We start from the raw sequence: 22,829 nt of genomic DNA, 5'->3' as shown, positions 1-22,829 counted from the left end.
TTCTCATTTACGTTTTGAAGAAACGTCCATCAAAGATCTCAACTTGTTGACATTTATTCCATTTCGTTTTTGCAGGCCAAATTCCAAAAGAGATTGGTAATTCAACTATGATTAAAATACAAAATTTTGCACATAACAACTTAACAGGTACGACAATTTTCTCAATGGCAGAAATTAGAGGTTTATATGGTTTAATATATATGCTCAATATTATTTCGCCAGGTGTAATACCACGAGAGATTGGTAACTGGTACTTACTGCAACAACTCGACATGGAATTCAATAGCTTAACTGGTTCCATACCAATAGAGATCTTCAACCTCTCAAAGTTGAGTGTTATGTCACTTTTACGAAATCAACTTTCAGGCAATCTTCCATCAACATTCGGTTATGGGCTTGCCAATCTAGAAGAGCTTTATCTCAGCAATAATCACCTTTCTGGAGCATTACCTAGTTCAATCTCAAATTCTTCTAATCTCCGTCTCATAGAAATTGGTGATAACAAGTTCACGGGTCCAATTCCCACTTCCATGGGAGACTTGAGGTTGCTCGAACTGCTGGATCTAGCCATCAACAATTTAGTGAGCGACTCCTCATCTCCAGAGTTGAGCTTCATCACTTCATTGGCAAAATGCAAATATTTGGCAATATTGTTTTTGGGTGGCAATCCATTGAATGGGATCATTCCAAACTCGGTCAGTAATCTATCAACTTCCCTTGAACAACTATATGTACCGTATTGTGAAATAAAGGGCAGCATTCCTGATGGAATAGGAAACTTGAGAAGTTTGATCCTATTAGATCTATCAAACAATGACTTAACTGGGTCGTTGCCAGCTACAATGAAAGATTTGCAAAAGCTTCAATACATGGATCTCAGTATGACCAAACTAATTAGCAGAGTTCCCCTGCATTTTCTTTGTGCTCTCCACAACCTGGATACAATGAACCTTGGACAAAATCAATTTATGGCCTCAATTCCAAAGTGCTTCGGAAATCTTACTTCCCTAAGGCATCTTGACCTAAGTCACAACAAACTATATTCTGCTCCACCTGAGGAAATATGGAACCTAAAAGATCTCTTAATGCTTGACCTCTCCTCAAATCTGCTGAGTGGATCTTTGCCGTATGCTATTACGAATATGAAGATGGCAAATTGGGTTGATTTGTCAAGCAATCAGTTCTCAGGTGGCATTCCTGACTCAATTGGAGACATGCAGAACCTGCAAAATCTTTCTCTAGCACACAACAGATTGCAAGGATCAATCCCAGAATCGATTGGTAAGGTGTTCAGCTTGGAGTCATTGGATCTATCACATAACTTTCTTTCTGGATCAATTCCAATGTCAATGGAGAACCTTCAGTATCTTAAATATATCAATCTCTCTTTTAACAATTTAAGTGGTGAAATTCCATCCAAAGGGCCATTTACAAACTGCACTGCCGAATCCTTTGCTTCAAATCAAGCCCTCTGTGGAGCTCAAAGGTTTCTTGTGCCTCCATGCCCAACTATTTCAGCTCACAGATCAAGAACAAAAAGAGTGCGTCGAGCGATTTATATTCTACTGGGGGTGATAATAGCAATGGGAGCCTTGTCCTTTGGATTTGTTTACCTGAGATACCGAAGGAAAGATAAACTTCCCAATGGAGCCAATTTATCCTTAGTTGCAATGCCAGAAAGAATTTCATATTTTGAACTTCTACAAGCAACTAACGGGTACAATGAAAGCAATTTGCTGGGGACTGGAAGCTTTGGATCTGTTTATAGAGGCACTCTTGATGATGGAAGGGTTGTGGCTGTTAAGATGTTCAATTTACAAGTCGATGGAGCGTTCAAGAGTTTTGATGTAGAATGTGAAGTGTTGCGCAATCTTCGCCATCGAAACCTCACAAGAGTTATTAGTAGCTGCTCTAATCCTGAATTTAAGGCATTAGTGCTCGAGTTCATGCCTAATGGGAGTCTCGAGAAGTGGTTGTATTCGCACAACTATTTTCTGGATCTGATGCAGAGATTGGACATATTGATTGATGTGGCAGGTGCATTGCAATATCTCCACTGTGAGTATGCGACTCCAGTAATTCACTGTGATCTGAAGCCAAGTAATGTGCTGCTGGATCAAGACATGGTTGCCCATCTAAGTGATTTTGGCCTTACAAAGTTGTTGGGCGAGGAGAACAGCATCACATACACCGAAACACTAGCCACAGTTGGCTATCTCGCACCAGGTGAAGAATTTTCTCGTACAAATTTTCTCGTATAACTAAAGTACCATTTCCTCAGTTGTTTGCTATTGCAAATTCCAAACTAAAAAAATACAATCAATTTAAGAACATATGATGAATTTATATGTGTTTTGCAGAGTATGGGTTGGAAGGATTGGTATCAGCAAAATGCGACATCTACAGTTTTGGAATTATGATGATGGAAGTCTTCACGAGAACAAATCCCAACAGTGAAATGTTTGGTGAAAAATTGGGCCTGAAGAGCTGGGTGGCTAATTCAATACCTGATGGATTAGCTAATGTCATCGATGCTAATTTGCTAAAGGAAAGTGATGAATGCATTGGTGAAAAGCTAAGCTGCATAGCCTCAATCATGAAAGTGGCTCTAGGCTGCACGATAGAGTCCTCGAGAGAGAGAAGCAGCATACAAGATGTTCTTGTTGCACTGAAAAAGATCAAGCTTCAGTACATGAGTTCCCAGAATTCAAGGACGTCCTAGAGGTGCGTGCATGTTCTCTAAGTAAGATTGGTTGATTGTCTCGTTAGGTAATAAATTTGTAGCGGTGTTGTACTGGCAGGGCGGGGAAAAATCTCAACAAGACTATTTTTCCTCTTGACTTCTTTACATATTCTTTACGTGTACTTTTGCTTTCAAGCTGATGAGGGCCATTCCTTTTTCCAAATTTTGAAACATTTAAATGCCCAATTTTGGGTCAAAAATATAACTCGTTTTCATGTCTGGTTCAAAAGGATAAACTATGAATACTTGACTTTGATATCACTTGCCTACATTTCCCACGACCTTTTAATATCACTTATTGTGATAGGGGTTTACATTATTACAGCACTCAAAACATCACTACAAATTGTCAGAAACCTAAAGGGAGGTTTATAAAATTATGCCCACTACAAATTTTGCAACCAGCATTAGGCACTATAACAGAAGTTGAAAATCTGCCAGATACAATATCATAGATTAAATTACCACTTAATTAAGACAATCTTGGATGACTTTATGATGTTTCCTAAGCCACAAAAAGGCCCTCCACAATTACTGATATGGCGCCACACCAAGCAGTGAGTCTAGGCCAGACAACTGACATTGAAGAAAACTGTAAACTGACTCAGTGGTCATTGCAGCAATTCGAACCACAACACCTCTTCCCTGCAGAAAACAGGGAGGAGTTGGCATGTCTTCAAATGAAGAATGTAACACGTATACTTAGTTAAACAAAATTTGACGCATGAAACAATTTGTACAAATGCTAAAATTTCCCTGACTTGACGATGCAGAGATGGAATTTTAACTACATCAATGTCAGCATAGACGAAGCAGAAATTTCAGAAGCTATGCCAAACATTCTTACAGAAAATGTTACTTCAGTTTAAGAAAAGAAGCATTTTTTACAATAAGGAGTTCAAGAGAAAGCATGACTGCAAGGTGGAAAGCTTGTCAAATGTCAATCTTCAATGTGCATGTAATGGAGACAGGCAAAATTTTGACGAGGCAGATTTAGGCTATACATAAATCAAGCTTCCACAAGGCATACGATGATCCATGGGAGATTAACATATCAAAGGAAAAAAAAATACCACAATGCCTAATAGCAAAATCATGTACTCCCTCCGTCCCAAAAATTTCGTCGCACTTAGAAAACTGTGCTTTTTATGAATAGTTCCAGCATAGGTGAGTTGCTTACCGTTTTGTCCCTCGCCCAAGCTCTTCGTGTAAATGCAATCGGTTATGCCAATTCAAATTAAAGCCTAAACAACTTCTTGATGGTAGGACCAGAACTTTTGTTTTGTTTGCACATATCTTGTGCGTGCTTTGCACGCTAAGGTTTCAACCAAGTTTCTCATGGTTTTTCACTCCACACACATATTCATATGGGCTTTTCAAACACATGAATACTGAACAAGTGGGCTCAAAGGGCACACATAACTTGATTATTGTGGGGACCAAAAAGGTAAAAGAGTGAAAGTGAATGATAAGTCTTTACTATTTTTAGCAAGTGACAAATATTTTGGGACAGCCCAAAAAGGAAAGTATGACACTATCAATGGGACGGAGGGAGTAATATACTTGCTCATGTCGTGTAACCCACTGATTAGCATAAGATTCTCAAAGAGCTATCCAAAGACATTAAAAATTCCATGAGGATCTTCAAGCATATATGACACGACTAGTAGAAGATCTTGACTGCAATTGTAGATGTAAAGCCTTGCAGATTAGTCAGTGGTATTAAACAAGCACTAAAATAAAATTTCCTTGGAACAGAACCTATTGAATATTGACTGTAAAAAGAGCCTACCATTGCAAGAAAACTAACACCCATGTGAAAAAAATCTACCTTTTGACCAAAGACGCTGCAGGAGGCCAAAAAGCTGGGTCTGGTCAAGAAAGGATTGTCATTGATATCTCCATATCGTCCAGAGCTACCTGAAGGAATACAAAATTGCCGAGACATCAAGTTTTTAACATTTTCCTGAATTTGGTCTTGAATGAACTTCAGCTTTGGTCTAAAATTAAAAAGATTTGTAGTCTCTCAGTTAACCAAAACTAAGTAGTGGAAAGGAAATAATCATATAAAGAATAAAAGTACCCCAAAAGTATAACCATCGCAATTACTTGATAATATTGCATCCGTTCAGCAATACTGCTATACCTTCCCTGCTCTAGCAATATCTGTGATCAAAGTAAAACAATCTGAGCCATTTAAATGAGAAGGATAACCATCATCTAGATACAACAGAGTCAATCTTTTAGAAGGAAAAACTTCAGAGAAGAGAACTGAATTAAAGGTAACCATTCTTGGATCAACATTCTCTAATTAGTTCAGATGTAAAGAAACAAAATGAGTTTGTTTTAGAGTCGGATGTATAGAAAATGCCAAAAGCAAGAGTCTCCCAACGCAAGGAAGTCAAGAAACCCAAATGCAGAGAGCATTCTGAGACTTCACCAACAACTAATGATTATTCATGTGTGAAAAAGGAAAACAAAAGATTCCTGATAGAGGAAAAAAATTAGCTAAATGATCTCCATGTTGAAGACAATAGAAGCCTGGGTAACATAATACCTGTCCATGCCAAAGTGCTGGATGATCTTTAAGCAACCCAAAGTTCAAAAAGTGCACCAAAGTTCCAGGTAAATCAGTTTGAAGATCTGAAGCTTATATCTCCATGAGATGTTTGGATTTGATTATTTCAACTAATCCCAACATTAATTGCCATGGAGAAACACATTCTCCAGGCTCAGTCCATCAGAATAAAGCAATTTCATCCAAAAGATCTTTTTTTTTTCTTTTCTGGGAATTCATCTCAAAGATGTTTCCTATCATTAAGGCATCTAATCAACATTTGCTCAAAGTTGTTTGACAAAATTAATTTACCATGTTCCTGTAAACTGCAGTTGCCATGATTACAATATTCTATTATCCAACATGACATATATTCCCAGGATTAAGGCCTGCATATGCATAAATTGACTAAAAGGACATTAAATGACCACAGGTTGAAAGCTCGAAAGAAATTAAAACAAAAAAAAAAATACAACATTCTACAAAAATCTAAAGATATTCCAGATTGACATGAATCTATTGCAAGCAATAGTTCAAAAAATAAAATTTCTTATAAGATTAAAATACTTCAGTTTCACCACTCTCTTCAATATCACACGCTTAGTATCCAGTGATGCTAGCATAGTTAAAAAACATGGCTTGAGGATGACAGTACCATGTCAAGAAACAAAGGCTCATCAGCTTCCAGAAAAATGTTGTTAGTGCTCTTGTAAAGTTCAAAGTCCCACTTTTCACCTCTTCCATAAGGGCCACTAGTTATCCAATCAACAATGAGCAAGCTGGAGCTGGGAAAGACTTTGAATACTTGAGTTTGAGAATACTTTGCAGTTGAAAAGCATGTAACTGGATCTGGAATCACAGCCAAAAGTGCATCACTTCCAATTCTTGCCTACTGTGCGGCACAAAAAAGCTGCAATTACCAATAGCTTTAAAACTCAGGAAAGATATTGTATAAGTGGGATACTAGATTATACAAACTTGGCTTGAGAAGCTAAAGTACTCTTCCCCAATAACACTATTTTTTGATGCAGCAGAATGAAACACCCAGGTTTTTACAGCCATAATATCCCTTTTTTTTTGTGGTCCAAAACAAGAACAAGCCAAGATGAAAATTCCGTCACTATGTCAGCACAGACAATTCATAGCCATGCACTGTACCTTTTTTTTTTTTTGGTCTCGGACCCATCTTACTTCCACCTGTTGCCTATCAGAAAAATTTGCTTGCATAAAGTAGTAAATTTTTGTATTTCAGATCCAATGGTAAATCCAAGAGGTGATTTAAAGATAACAAGGGGCTACGAGAGTCTATTAAAGGTTCATGAAAAGTAATACAAAGAAAATGAAGGAAGCAGTTTAGAGAATGGTTTTACTACTAACTTTCTATTAGAATTTTGATATTGTTAAGCTAGGATGAATCTTATTACTTCAGAGTCAGACATCCTCATACTACTTATTTGCAGTGAATCTAGATTCCAGATTTCCAGCAGGTAGCTCATTTCATGAGGTGAAGTTTTAGGTGTTCCTTTAGGAATGGTAGAAAAGCGTTGTAGAATAATCTAGCAAGTTTTTGTATCAGGGTCCTTATCTATAGATTAGCTTTTAATAGTTTTAATGCTGTGTGACTCATGTGCTCTTTCAATAACTTGCAAAAGGGATTCATGTGGCCCTTGAATGCTTGACCTAAACTTGTCTTGGAACATAAATGCATCCTAGGATTTCTTCTTATTCACCATCTTCTCTTCTAAACTGTACAGCTCCAATCAAAATCCTTATTCTAGCTGTCTTCTAGCCTGCACGTCCTCTCTTTTCCACAAGTTCAGATTATTCTGTCCCAACCTCTTACACTTCAAAATCAAACCATCCCCTCCATCCCAAGATCTTCCAAGAGTAGATCTACTTCATGATGTCCAAAGAAATAGAACATTCAGGACTGGAAACCTTTTCTGGTGAACAGATCTAACAGGAACAATGAAGTGTATCCCAATAAACAAGTGAGACAACTGGACAACTTGAGTGTGTCCATAATTTCTATAAAAACAAATTGGCCATCTCATGAATCAGGTTTCCCACATCAAAATTTTTAAGTAAACATAATATGATTTAAGAAAATAGCAGTTTCCCTTCTAGCACTTTATTGATTAAAAAGATGCAAAACTTGGCTTCAGAATAATGTTGGCAACATAATGCTAGTAACAAATATGTTGGTAACATAATGGTACTAGCAAATTCTCAAAAAAAAATTAAGTGCACATAAAACTTGTACAATGCTGCAAGCATGAGGAACAGCTGAAGAAACTTTGAAGGCAATCAAAAGCAAACACCATCTGGAAAAGCATTTCATGTACGAGATCATTGAAAACGTTTCTTGATAATTACTACCTTTAATTAGGTGACAGACATGTTCAACTCCAATCTCAGATTAACATGTCAAATGCAGCCTAGGCCCACTTTTCCTTTATACTCTTTGACCATTCTAGACTCCACGGTGACAAAAAAGGTAAATCACGGTCGTGGGGAAACTGTTAAAAGTTATACCAGACATTATCAAACACAAACACCAAAAAATGCTGAATTAGCTTATTCATCAAGCAAAATGGTGATTACCTCCAGGACTTGTTTAGAGCACTTTGATTCCACGGATTTGTAGACCTATATACCAATAGTGTATACCAAATTAACCAAGCATCATAAAAAACGAACGAAAAATAAAGCATTACAGAGTCCAACAATACTTAATAGCAAACGCAAAACAAAAACAATAAGATGGAACATAGCATCAAAGATTTGACCTTTTTTGAAGCTTGAGTGGTTAACACTGTGGTGCACCCACCACCAACTGAAATATCACACATTATAGAATCACCCTATTTATACATACAACAAATTTAATCACTCAAACCAAAACATAGAACTACTGCAGACTATTCAAGTATTAACAAAAAAACAGAAATGCACAAAAACCATACACATCTCTTTATGCAAGGAAATGGAGAGTGTGCATACCGACACAATTCCACCACCATAAGTGATAGTGTAAATCCAAACAGCATCAGTTTGAGAAGGACCCACCTGCCAAAACCACCATAAAAATGAAAACCCATATCAAGAATCAAACGTTCTTTCTTGTATGCCAATATAATTACTTCAGAATGTTGGTTTCCGCCATAGGCATGAATAGAGAGGGAACCTTATTGGGGATGATGAATTTAAGAGGATACTTTGAGTAGCAGTTGACTTTCCACCAACTCTCTCCACTACCACCTTTCCTGTTTCCATCTCTGTCCCGGATTCTGTCAAAGGCTCAAAGTCCAATTCCTGTTGGGAATTTTAAGGTGGACTCTCTGCAATTTCTTTCTTGTAATTTTAAGGTGGGAAAGAATTGGTTAATTTAAACTGCACCCCCTTTATTTTGCGAAGAACTATCCTTAGACCCTAAAAGTTTCGAAGAAAATCTGCTGTACACCATTGATTTGACATTTCATACTATTGGACACCATAGCCCCCTGAGTTTAAGGGCTCATTTTGTTCAATGGAATCTTGTTTGGATTGCTAATTTAATGTCCATGTAAAATAGTTATCGAGTGACTACGGGAGAATCTTTGAACCATATAATAAAGGATTAATTTTTTATATACCTACAATATATCTGCATTATTTTTGTTGAATGTATGATAATTGATCAAAATTTAAATTTTGTATAATATGTTATACATCTAATCATGACTCTGTATACATTGTAACTGAAATATAAAATTAACTCTACAATAAAATTCCAATTAAAACTCACTTACACTGTCAATATGTATAAAATTAACTCTATAATAAAACTTCAATTACAACCCACTCATTTTTGTACTGATAATGTAAGCCCACTAATCAATTCTAATATGAAATAAGCTTCCACAAGGCCTCAATTAACTCGAATCTACTCTACCTATCTTTATTCGCTTATCCACCACACAGTTGGATGTTTACCTTCTCCAATCTATAACTAGGATAAGTATTTTAAACGAAATTTTGTCTTTGAACTCTATTTGTGTGTTTGCATAAACGCAAGGGTTTGTATAAATGCAAGGGTGAGCAGGGCTTCTCCACCTTTGCATTAGTTTTGAAAATGAATAAGGAAGATGAGGAGGATTTATCAAATTTTCTTTGAAGTTGTTAACTTAAAAGTTTATATCCTTTTAGATTATTATATTTTTAGGATGTTTTAAAATAATTTAACTATAGCTGTGTTTGTTAAAAACATACAGCGTGACATTTTTTGGAGTATTTTTATTGAATTTTTTTCTTTTTGTTCTTTGAAATTTGCCATTTTTTTCCCTTCCCCCGCTACCTTACTCTACCTTCGCCCTCCTATTTCCCATTTTTTTCCCTCTTTCCTGCCATCTCAACTTATCACCTCTCTCATTTTTCCTCCCCTTTCCTCTCCACCTCTTTTTTCTTACCCTCTACATTTTTCCCCATGTCCCTGCCTTTCTTTAGAATCCTCTCTCATCATTTTCCCTTACCCCCTATCCCTACCCTTTTTTTTCTAGTCAAATTTGGTCACAAATCTTTACTATATATAAATCTTGTGAAGAGTGAAGGGAAAAACTCTATGTACATGAATCTTCTGAAGAGTGAAGGAAAAACAAACTATCTATATAAGTATTAATGTAGCATACTTTGTCCAGCTATTAATAATGGTAATAAATAATCAAGCAAATAATAGTAATAAATAACATAATTAAAGAGCATTAGAAAGAGGAAAGACGTGAGTTGATTGATAAAAAATAAAGTTATTAATATAAATTTTTATAAGGTAGTTCATTAATAGATTGGAAGAAGTTGATTATAGAAAAGGAATTGCAAAAAGGATTCTAATCAATTGATACCAAAAAAGTAAAAGAATAAAATCCATAAACAAACATAACAAACATATTTTTTTTATAATTTATTTATCATGTGGTCAAAAGATAAAACATCTACTTAGTAGAATATGAGAATAACAAACTCAATAACTCACCAAAACTTAGTGACCTATATCTTATGTTAGGACAATCTTCATCAGAATAAGAGTACTGGTTAAATTAATTCATCGAGTCAACGCATACCCCAAAAGTATAACCATCGCAATTACTTGATAATCTTGCATCCGTTCAGCAACACTGCTATACCTTCCCTGCTCTAGCAATATCTGTGATCAAAGTAAAACAATCTGAGCCATTTAAATGAGAAGGATAACCATCATCTAGATACAACAGAGTCAATCTTGTAGAAGGAAAAATTTCAGAGAAGAGAACTGAATTAAAGGTAACCATTCTTGGATCAACATTCTCTAATTAGTTCAGATGTAAAGAAAACAAAATGAGTTTGTTTTAGAGTCGGATGTATAGAAAATACCGAAAGCAAGAGTCTCCCAACACAAGGGAGTCAAGAAACCCAAATGCAGAGAGCATTCTGAGACTTCACCAACAACTAATGATTATTCATGTGTGAAAAAGGAAAACAAAAGATTCCTGATAGAGGAAAAAAATTAGCTAAATGATCTCCATGTTGAAGACAATAGAAGATTGGGTAACATAACTCCTGTCCATGACAAAGTGCTAGATGATCTTTAAGCAAGCCAAAGTTCAAAAAGTGCACCAAAGTTCCGAGTAAATGAGTTTGAAGATCTGAAGCTTGTATCTCCATGAGATGTTTGCATTTGATTATTTCAACTAATGTCAACATTAATTGCCATCGAGAAACACATTCTCCAGGCTCAGTCCATCAGAATAAAGCAATTTTCCAAAAAAAATTTTTTTTTTTTGGGAATTCATCTCAAAGATGTTTCCTATCATTAAGGCATCTAATCAACATTTGCTCAAAGTCATTTGACAAAATTAATTTACCATGTTCCTGTAAACTGCAGTTGCCATGATTACAATATTCTATTATCCAACATGGCATATATTCCCAGGATTAAGGCCTGTATATGCATAAATTGACTAAAAGGACATTAAATGACCACAGGTTGAGAGCTCAAAAGCAATTAAAACAAAAAAAATACAAGATTCTACAAAAATCTAAAGATATTCAAGATTGACATGAATCTATTGCAAGCAATAGTTCAAAAAATAAAAATTTCTTATAAGATTAAAATACTTCAGTTTCACCACTCTCTTCAATATCACACGCTTAGCATACAATGATGCTAGCATAGTTAAAAAACATGGCTTGAGGATGACAGTACCGTGTCAAGAAACAAAGGCTCATCAGCTTCTAGAAAAATGTTGTTAGTGCTCTTGTAAAGTTCAAAGTCCCACTTTTCATCTCTTCCATAACGGCCGCTAGTTATCCAATCAACAATGAGCAAGCTGGAGCCGGGAAAGACTTTGAATACTTGAGTTTGAGAATACTTTGCAGTTGAAAAGCATGTAACTGGATCTGGAATCACAGCCAAAAGTGCATCACTTCCAATTCTTGCCTACTGTGCGGCACAAAAAAGCTGCTATTACCAATAGCTTTAAAACTCAGGAAAGATATTGTATAAGTGGGATACTAGATTATACAAACTTGGCTTGAGAAGCTAAAGTACTCTTCCCCAATAACACTATTTTTTGAAGCAGCAGAATGAAACACCCAGGTTTTTACAGCCATAATATCTTTTTTTTTTTTGGGTCCAAAACAGGAACAAGCCAAGATGCAAATTCCGTCACTATGTCAGCACAGACAATTCATAGCCATGCACAGTATTTTATTTTTTTTTTTGGTCTCGGACCCATCTTACTTCCACCTGTTGCCTATCAGAAAAATTTGCTTGCATAAAGTACTAAATTTTTGTATTTCAGATCCTATGGTAAATCCAAGAGGTGGTTTAAAGATAACAAGGGGCTACGAGAGTCTATTAAAGGTTCATGAAAAGTAATACAAAGAAAATGAAGGAAGCAGTTTAGAGAATGGTTTTACTACTAACTTTTTATTCGAATTTTGATATTGTTGATCAAATTAAGCTAGGATGAATCTTATTACTTCAGAGTCAGACATCCTCATACCACTTATTTGCAGTGAAGCTAGATTCCAGATTTCCAGCAGGTACCTCATTTCATGAGGTGAAGTTTTAGGTGTTCCTTTAGGAATGACAGAAAAGCGTTGTAGAATAATCTAGCAAAGTTTTTGTATCAGGGTCCTTATCTATAGATTAGCTTTTAATAGTTTTAATGCTGTGTGACTCATGTGCTCTTTCAATAACTTGCAAAAAGGATTCATGTGGCCCTTGAATGCTTGACCTAAACTTGTCTTGGAACATAAATGCATCCTAGGATTTCTTCTTATTGACCATCTTCTCTTCTAAACTGTACAGCTCCAATCAAAATCCTTATTCTGGCTGTCTTCTAGCCTGCACGTCCTCTCTTTTCCACAAGTTCAGATTATTCTGTCCCAACCTCTTACACTTCAAAATCAAACCATCCCCTCCATCCCAAGATCTTCCTCGAGTAGATCTACTTCATGATGTCCAAAGAAATAGACCATTCAGGACTAGAAACCTTTTCTGGTGAATAGATCTAACAGGAACTATGAAGTGTATCCCCATAAACAAGTGAGACAACTGGACAACTTGAGTGTGTCCATAATTTCTATAAAAACAAATTGGCCCATCTCATGAATCAGGTTTCCCACATCAAAATTTTTAAGTAAACATAATATGACTTAAGAAAATAGCACTTTCCCTCTAGCACTTTATTGATTAAAAAGATGCAAAACTTGGCTTCAGAATAATGTTGGCAACATAATGCTAGTAACAAATATGTTGGTAACACAATGGTACAATGCTGCAAGCATGAGGAACAGCTGAAGAAACTTTGAAGGCAATCAAAAGCAAACACCATCTGGAAAAGCATTTCATGTACGAGATCATTGAAAACGTTTCTTGATAATTACTACCTTTAATTAGGTGACAGACATGTTCAACTCCAATCCCAAATTAACATGTCAAATGTACCCTAGGTCAAATTTTCCTTTATTACTTTTTGACCAATCTAGACTCCACGGTGACAATCAAATCACTGTCGTGGGGAAACTGATAAAAGTTATACCAGACATTATCAAACACAAGTACCAATAAATGCTGAATTAGCTTATTCATCAAGCAAAATGGTGATTACCTCCAGGACTTGTTCAGAGCACTTTGATTCCACGGATTTGTAGACCTATATACCAATAGTGTAGACCAAATTAAGCAAGCATCATCAAAAACGAAAGAAAAATAAAGCATTACAGAGTCCAACAATACTTAATAGCAAACGCAAAACAAAAACCATAAGATGGAACATAGCATCAAAAATTTGACCTTTGTTGAAGCTTGAGTGGTTAACACTGTGGTGCACCCATCACCAAATGAAATTTCACACTTTATAGAATCACCCTATTTATACACACAACAAATTTAATCACTCAAATCAAAACATAGAACTATTACAGACTATTCAACTATCAACAAAAAATAGAAAAGCACAAAAACCATACACATCTCTTTATGCAGGGAATGGAGAGTGTGCATACCGACACAATTCCACCACCATAAGTGATAGTGTAAATCCAAACAGCATCAGTTTGAGAAGGACCCACCTGCCAAAACCACCATAAAAATGAAAACCCATATCAAGAATCAAACGTTCTTTCTTGTATGCCGATATAATTACTTCAGAATGTTGGTTTCCGCTATAGGCATCAATAGAGAGGGAACCTTATTGGGGATGATGAATTTAAGAAGATACTTTGAGTAGCAGTGAGTAGCAGTTGACATTCCACCTACTCTCTCCACTACCACCTTTCCCGTTTCCATCTCTGTCCCCGATTCTGTCAAAGGCTCAAAATCCAATTCCTGTTGGGAATTTTAAGGTGGGCTTACTGCAAATTAATTTCCTTCTTCTAATTTTAACGTGGGAAAGAATTGGTTAATTTAAACTGCACCCCCTTTATTTTTTGAAGAACTATCCTTAGACCCTAAAAGTTTCGAAGAAAATCTGCTATACACCATTGATTTGACATTTCATACTATTGGACACCACAGCCCCCTGAGTTTATGGGCTCATTTTGTTCAATGGAATCTTGTTTGGATTGCTAAGTTAATGTCCATATAAAATAGTTATCCAGTGACTACCGGAGAATCTTTGAACCATATAATAAAGGATTAATTTTTTATATACCTACAATATATCTGCATTACTTTTGTTGGATGTATGATACTTGATCAAAATTTAAATTTTGTATAATATACTATACATCTAATCACTCATGTATAATATACTATACACTGTCAATGTATATAAAATTAACTCTATAATAAAACTTCAATTACAACTCACTCATTTTTGTATTGATAATGTAAGCCCACTGATCAATTCTAATATGAACTAAGCTTCTACAAGGCCTCACTTAATTCAAATCTACTCTACCTATCTTTACTTGCTTATCCACCACACAGTTGGATCATTATAAACCAATCCAAACTAAACTCAATACAAGGATGCTTACCTTCTCCAATATATAACTAACGATAAGTGTTTTAAACGAACTTATGTCTTTGTACTCTATTTGTGTGTTTGTATAAACGCAAAGGGTAAGAAGGGCTTCTCCGCTTTATCAAATTTTCTGTTTTAACTTTTTTACTTGATTAACAAATGGAGAAGAAGAAAGAGAATTCAACTTTATCAAAGAGAATTCGATCATTAAAATTGAAAGTTTTGATCCATTATCTATAAAATCACATAACCAATCAAGCTAATTAATTGAATTGTGATTTTATTATGATATATTAACAAACTACTATTGTTTTGTGTTTATCAACGAGTATATAAGATCAGGCTTCAGTACATAAGTGCCCTCCATTCAAGGACGTCTTAAGGTGTGCGTTATCTCTGAGATTTGTAGTTTTCCCAACTCTCCTAGTTTTCCCAAGTGGCTCTGTTTTTTTTTCTTTTTTTTTTTTGGATCAAAAGCGGCAACATTTCATTGATTAAAATTAGTCAAACACACAACTTAGAGCAACTGCTCTTCGATATCAGCTTTTGCTGCTTCAGTCAGCCAAGCTGGGAAGTCAGTCTTCCAAACAGTCTCTAATTTTGCTAATCTACGACTAACATGGTTGTTCTCTCTTTTAGTAAAGGAGAAACAACACTTATCAAAAGCTAAACTTAGTTGTTTAATACTAGCTTTTATGATGCTGCAAATTTGAGCAACCTCCGCAGTTTCCTCGCCAAGTTTGTCAACCACTTTGCAACCTGTGTCAAATTCCACATTTCTCCAGCCTTCAATCCTTGCTGAAACCATTGCTGCTCTTAGTGCTAATGCTTCCTCCACTTTGCTTCTCTGCATACTTTTGAGGGGCATGCCCATGAGCCAATCAGTTTGCCTTTCTTATCTCTTGCAATTATATATCCCCCAACCTGCTCTGTTCTACTTGGGTAAAATAATTTTGTATTGATGCTGTGTCTGACAGGGCTTGGAGAAATCTCAACTAGCTGCGGTCAAGTAGAAATGCCATCTGATCAGTCCTTATGCTTTATAAGTAGCTACAAGGTTGTAATCCTTTTCATGGTCTTTATTGAATTCATGTACTGCATAGCATAACAAAATTAGTCAGGACATTTACTTGTATTTGCACATAAATATCGACCTTCTTGTTAAGGACTAATCTTTTCCTTCATTATAGATAAATTATCATCTACAAATAAGAAAAATAAAGAAAATTTTATCATCTTTTCCTAACCGATAGTGAACCCAACTGGGACGTCACGTGCCACTCCTCCATGTTGAAATTTTGTTCACTAAAAAAAAGCAAACTAGATTGTCAAAATGGTAGGCTTGGCTGGTTTGAATTTCCTATGTGTTGGGCTGGGTCTGGGTTTCAAAATGGGCTCACTGTGATCATGCATCAAGTTTGGAGCACAACACTAAAAAGGCTACAACTGGTATAATTACATGTTTAATTCTTGAAATACCATATCTATAAGGCAATCAATATATATCACTATTGTATTATATGCTACCTATTATCTAAAAAATTATTATTGTCTAAGATGTTTGTGATACTAATTATAATTTCATTACTTAAAATTTGATCTTACAATCAACATATTATATCTTTGATGAAGTGTCACAATCAGAAGTAAGAAAGGTAAAACATTTTAACTCTGAGCCTTAACTATTTCGAGTCGAAATGCGCAGTTTAAAGGTCCAATGGGCCAAACCCAGTCCTCGCATGAATCACGGCAATTCCGAATGATTGAGACCAGAACAGGACCCTCCACACCCCTACCGAATTGCACAAAATTACAGAAAATTTCGACTGTCATTTTTCTCTTATTATTCTGTTGCCATGTTTACTCGCAGCTAAGTCCTTCCATTTCCAATTTGTGCATTAAAAAACAGTACCAATAACCAATCTATGCTTCTTGCCTTGAGAGTTCACATTGCCAAAGAGGTACCCTCAACAAATCTTGGCCAAAAACTAGTTTGTTGATTCTTTTGTTTGGGCAGATGTAAACATTACTCTTACCAACAGTTTACAAACACGGGCAGTGCAGGTATAAAAATTGGTAAAAACAATGTGATGTAAATTTTGCTACTTATTATTGTGTAGCAACAATAAAAAAAAAATACTTTTACTTTGTGACTGATTGCAAAAGAAAAGGTGTCATGTTTGCAATAAGTTAGCCTCTGAATGTATTATGGGATAATTTCAGAAACCTCCCTTTGAGGTTTCTAACTATCTCACTAGTCTCGATTCAGGTTTTAAAAATTACACTAGCCTCTCTTGAGATTTATTATCTTGTAATATTTGGATCCAACCAACAATTAAAATATGATATTAGGAGAGAGAAGATGATATGATTCCACCATTATTCCTCATCTACTAAATTGTTTAATTAATCTAATACAAGCCTAAACATTAAATAAATATACTAGAATTTGTTGTTTATCATCATAGATTAAATCACATATGGCATCAAAAAAAGTATATCATTCTATATATTTCACTTAATGTAAGATCCAAAATTACTCTTTTTAATTACAAAATTCATTGTCAAACATGATTAACAACAAATAATCAAAAAAAATCTGTAACCAAAATATTATAAAGAGCGAACTTCAATACCATAAAAATCTCAACAACCAACCTTAATATGCTAATAAGAATATTTATGATATTATAGTTTGTTCTCTGTAATATTTTGGTTGCCAATTCTTTTAATTATTTATTGTTGATCATGTTTGACAACGGGTATATAACTGAAAGGGGTAATTTGAATCTTGTATTAAGTGAAAAATATAAATGATATATATTTTTTGATGATATATGTGATTTAATCTCTAATGATAAACATCAAATTTTAGTGTTTTTATTTAACGTGTGTGTTAGTATTAAATTAATTAAATAATGTAGCAGATGAGGAGTAATGATAAAATTATATTATTTTCTCTCTCACAATATCACTTTTAATTATTTTGGGTCTAAATGTTACAAGATAATTAACTTCAAGGGTTGCTAGTGTAATTTTCGAAGCCTAGAGGGAGGCCATTAAAATAGTTAGAGACCTCACGAGAGACCTCCCAATAACAAGTTTGCAATCATTTTGCATATGAGCCCATAATTGCCAACTATTTGAGGAACTGCCATATTCATTTTATTTGTAGTTATTTTGCCTTAGCATTGACTTGAGCGGGGGAGTGGTTGAGACATAAACCCTGAAAAGTCATTTCAGCACTCATTGTCTACAAGTTCCCCCAATAATGAAAGATTTCGTGCTAGTTGTAGGTACTGCAGTTGGTGCCTTGACAGAATTTACCGGCCAAAAAAAAAAATAAGAGCAGGAACTGCATATTTTTTCAAATTAATAAACAATTTATCTAACGAAATGAGCACTTGTTGCTAACCAGTGCCTACTATACCCGTTAGAAATATCCATCCATAGAAGATGCTATTTAGGTAAATTCACTAATTCATTACATGGCTTCTTCTATTAAGATGATTTGCAGACATATCTCTCATCTATTAATTGCAAATTGACATGGATGAGTAGAAGTCCAGTCCCGTTGCTCGGTAGTATTGATTGTATTGTCTTATTCTTTCGAGATATCACCAACGTCATTAACCACAAATTCGATAATTCTTCCATTTGTGGGGCTGAGGCGTCATTGATTTTCTAGCGTTTCCTACACAATGAGATGAAGTTCTATATCACAAATTTATATACAAAGTCGTTGTTCAGAATAGGCGAGGAACCATCACCTTAGTTTCTTGCATAATCACCAAGACTTTAAGTATTTGAAGGTGACAAATAACTTTGTCCTTGAAAAGTTTCAGTCATGTGCAACACTTATTGCTCAACTTCCAAATCATCGATGGGATAAAAAAAATTTATTTTGCAGAGTTGGACTTCATATATTTATAATATTCGGATCAAGATGAAAGTTTCTAAAATTTTTTGCACGGACATAAGGTATAATTTGTAACTAAAGTGTTTAAAATCTTTCCAAATTTCAAAGGGAGAAAAACATGAATTTTGAAGACTTTGGAATGGTGGTTCCTAACCCCCATTTTCGTTCTTGTTCTAGGTTTAACTTTCTTGACTTCTTGAAGTACTAACTAATTCTTTATTTATGACTCTTGAACTATAGAAACAAGCTTTTTGCCAACTTTTTTCTAAAACAACCTTTGCAAAATATTGAGAACTTGCAGGTTTTCCAAATTCATAGAAGATGCTACTTGTATAATTTCCAGACGTATCTCTCATCTATTAATTGCAAAATTCATGTGGACGAGTAGAAGTCATGTCTATTGCTCGGTAGTTCTGATATTACTTGTTTTCTGGTTTCCTACTTTTGTGAACCTCAATAATGAAGTCATTATTTGTGAATCCCATCACAAATTTTTTTGTCCAAAGTCGTCGTTCAGAATAGTTGAGGAACAATCAGTTTTGCCTCTCTGGCATAATGACCAAGACTTCGTATTTGCAGGTCCCCTCGCTGTATTCCAGTATGGAATCTTGGAGGAATTTTGATTATTAGATCAATGCCTTATTAGCGATAAATAAAGTTAATTACTAGAAAACAATGGAATTAAAAATTTTAGAGGAAAAAGAAACAACTTTTAGATCATAATATGAAAAATTACCATTGACTCCATGGAGAGAGGAGTTTCGACTCCCATACAAACTTTTTATTTTCTTGCTGTTTATCATAATGTAACGGGCAAAGAGAACAATAAGGGCCAAGTTTCCCAAGAAGTAACAAGAGAAGATTTTTTTTTTTTTTATTCATTTTGACAAACTTTTCTTTCTTCGTTTTGACAATTTTTTTTGTTCAATATGGAGGACTTGAACAAGAAAGCTAAATAATAAATAAGTAAAATCAAAACTAGTACTAATTTGCATCAAAGATTTGCCAAATTTCCAAGTTTACTTTTCTTTGTTTCTTACGGTAAAACTAATTCTTTACTAATGACTCTTGAACTATTCAGGCGATTGTTTTTGAAAAAATAACACGGTTACTTATTCAGGCAAATTCACTACATAGAAGCAACACCTGTAAACACGTAGTTAATCGGTGTAAATACCATTTGGACAACCACAGAGAAGGGAAAAACTATATCGAGCAAAGACTGATTATCTTAACTTTCGATTTGGCTAATGTGCTCAATGCACTCATTATGAGGGGTTTAGGCGTAAATTTTTCAAATAGCGTACTTAATTTGGCAAAGTGTCTAAATTGCAAGCAGTGCAAAAATTGTAATTAATGCGTGTATTTACAAGATATATTTTAGGAGTGCTATTGAATACTCCTTGGGCACACCTTGGAAAAATCCCTCAACAGCTTTACCAATCATCTGGGCAAAGATTGATACATTGACGGTGCCGAACCTGTACAATAATAAATACCTGCTCAAATAAAATACAAATTCTGTATATAGCGGTAAGTAGGGTCGAATCCACAGGGACTGGGGATAATTTAATTTCTTCTCAAGTTCCAGATATGGGGGGTTTTTGAAAATGAGAGTAACTAAATTGCTTGGAATAAATTAAAATAAAATAAAATAACTACAACTCAAATAACTAATTATCACAATAAAAATAATAATGGACGAACTCTAACCAAGGGACAACTTCGGAGATGGTTCACTTAATTTGATCACAGATGCAAGGATCATTCCAGTTACTATCTGATAAATTAGTTATAGTTGTCATACACGCGATAAACAACCAACTCTTCCTTAATTCGTCGATAGCCAAGGTACGACCGTTGACTATTTCTCTAATCAGGAAATAACCCTAGGTACGACCATAGAGGTTCAATTCCCTAATTGCATGAATAATTAGAAGAGCCTAATTCTAACCAATCAACACGCTACGATGGTCTCTTTAAGTTAGCCTGTCTATCTTCCTGACACAAACCCAATCATGCCAGTTGCCACCAGTTTAGAATAATTAAACAATTACGGATTTAACTATCCTAATTGGCTTCAGGTTATTGAATTAATCTAGAATCCGGGCCCTAGATAATCGAATAATAAAACAACCATATGAACATAAAGCAGAAGATAGACAAATACCAGTGAATAATGGAAATAAATAAAAACTAATTCGATCTCACAAATTTAGTAGAACCAAGTCCTCCGTTGTTCTTGACTAGACAAACTTAGCCACGTCTCATGAGAAAATCTTCAAGTAATTTCATTGAGATCCAGGCCATCAAAAGAGCCCAGAAAGAAAAGAAAACTAAAACTATCCTAAAAACTATTGATTGATAAGAGTTCTCTGTACGTTTGTCTCCCTTTTTAAAGCCAAAAGGAAGTCTAATGCTATCTCTAGTGGTCCCCACACCAAATTCAAAGTCTTGTACATTTCTTTTCCTAGAGTCCAAATGACTCATGCTTCTTATCCGTGGTCCCCGCACATGTGGACAAAACCTCCAAAGTACTTCTTGCTCCAAGTCTCTTACGTAGCTTTCTTTGAAAAGCCCAAATGACTAAATGCCTTGCACTAGCTTGTGGTCCCCACCAATTCAAGGACCCAAAGGTTGAAGCCCTTAGAAATTTGCATTTTTCCATACAAGTCCCTCCTTTTTGGTAATTCTCTGCTTCACTCCTGAAATTGGTTCCAAATACCAAATATGAGTAAATATCAGCAATTAACACAATATTTGTCAGCGATAGAAGGGGAAATCAATAATAAATTTACTAACAAATTATACCCTATCAATTCCCCCCACACCTGAATCATGCTTGCCCTCAAGCATGGGGAAAGTATACATACACCAAAATTTGATATGGCTATTGCTCTATCCAACAAATTGCCAAGATACCAAGAAAAACATATATATCAAGCATCAATGGTCAAGATCCAAGAAACATCACTCCGGTTAGCTTTTAAACCACAAACTCCTCCAATTTCAGGTTAACTAATCTAAGAAAAAGGAATGACGCATAACATTTATCAGCAAATGGTCCAACTATTAACCAAAATCTCAACATTAAATCCATAATTCGGCAAGCTGACTTTTATTACACACTAACACAACCTTCACTTTTTTTTTTTACTTTTCTCTCCTTTTTTTTTTTTTTTTTGAATCTTCTTTCTTCAATAGTAACAAAAGACTTAGTCGCTAGCCATTTGAGTTTTTTGACGCGAACTCCAACATTGGCCAGATGAAAGAGCCCGGTTACTCAGCTTCTATCGCCACGTGACCACGTACTCATAGCAATTACTACTTTTTGACGCGAGAATCAACACTTGTAGGTGCAGATCCCCGGTTACTCAGTAGTAACTAATAGCGGAGTACAGTCAAGTTTATTCATAGCTAAAAATCACAAAAACTCAATAAAACACAAGAACCAAAAGAAAACTTGCATCAGCTAGCCTCATTTTCAAAGATGGAGAACTAAAGTTAATAACCGGACCAATTCACATGAAAATGCCAATAATCATTCCCTATGCCTAGGAAAGTTAACCAAAAATTATAAGAGTAAAACAATAATTGATATTCACCAAAGAGATGTTTTTGGATTCAACCACATTAACTTGATATCCTTTTATTATTAAAATTGGCAATAGTAGAAATAGAGGCAATAATCCAACATCAAACATTGGCATGCACTTACGAGCCAATCACTAAAAAGAAAAAAAAATGAATGAAAGACACTAGCACCATAACTGCTCCCCCCACACCTAAATCCTACATTGTCCTCAATGGAGGTAATAAAGTAATGAAAGCGAAGAGAACAATGAAACTTCCCTGTTGAACTAGGAGGGAACAGTGGAGGGAAGTCGAGTTCTGAGACATCCTTGCCACTTGGCGTAGAGAATGCGCACTGGCAACCAAGCAATATCAGGGCAGAGCAATAGCCATCTATGTCTCTCAATTAATTGCCATATACAAAAACTATGTAGTCAGTAATTGTTTTATATTTCCTAACAAGGTTGACCACATGTCATGCTATGTAAGTGCAACGTCAGCAAAACAAAAATATATGTATATATATTTATGTTAGACCCATTCCAAAAC

General features: G+C 35.2%; 2 protein-coding genes and 1 pseudogene across 3 annotated transcripts; 1 reads left to right on the top strand and 2 right to left on the bottom strand.

Annotated features, from left to right (window-relative positions):
- Window positions 1–225: 225 nt before the first annotated feature.
- Window positions 226–2,834, top strand: LOC113708136 (probable LRR receptor-like serine/threonine-protein kinase At3g47570). The gene is made up of 2 exons (XM_072065165.1): window positions 226–2,226; window positions 2,361–2,834. The coding sequence occupies exons 1-2, from the start codon at window positions 273–275 to the stop codon at window positions 2,720–2,722; spliced, it is 2,316 nt and encodes a 771-aa protein (XP_071921266.1). The 5' UTR covers window positions 226–272; the 3' UTR covers window positions 2,723–2,834.
- A 141-nt stretch (window positions 2,835–2,975) lies between these two features.
- On the bottom strand, window positions 2,976–10,374 carry LOC113707895 (urease accessory protein D-like; annotated as a pseudogene).
- Window positions 10,375–11,672: 1,298 nt separating this feature from the next.
- LOC140014371 (urease accessory protein D-like) lies at window positions 11,673–14,351 on the bottom strand. Of its 2 annotated transcripts, none has more exons than XM_072065166.1 (5): window positions 14,011–14,351; window positions 13,791–13,892; window positions 13,615–13,689; window positions 13,430–13,474; window positions 11,673–11,754 (listed from the first exon to the last, which is right to left on the bottom strand). In XM_072065166.1, the coding sequence occupies exons 1-5, from the start codon at window positions 14,107–14,109 to the stop codon at window positions 11,752–11,754; spliced, it is 324 nt and encodes a 107-aa protein (XP_071921267.1). In that variant the 5' UTR covers window positions 14,110–14,351; the 3' UTR covers window positions 11,673–11,751. The 2 variants fall into 2 exon arrangements, with proteins under 2 accessions (XP_071921267.1, XP_071921268.1); XM_072065167.1 differs by having other exon boundaries at window positions 13,827–13,892; window positions 14,011–14,344.
- Between the last annotated feature and the right edge of the window lie 8,478 nt (window positions 14,352–22,829).

This window comes from Coffea arabica, chromosome 9c, assembly GCF_036785885.1.
Source record: "Coffea arabica cultivar ET-39 chromosome 9c, Coffea Arabica ET-39 HiFi, whole genome shotgun sequence".
Taxonomy (NCBI): Eukaryota; Viridiplantae; Streptophyta; class Magnoliopsida; order Gentianales; family Rubiaceae; genus Coffea; species Coffea arabica.
Note: the sequence above shows the minus strand (reverse complement) of the source record. Positions and strands in the feature narration are given on the sequence as shown.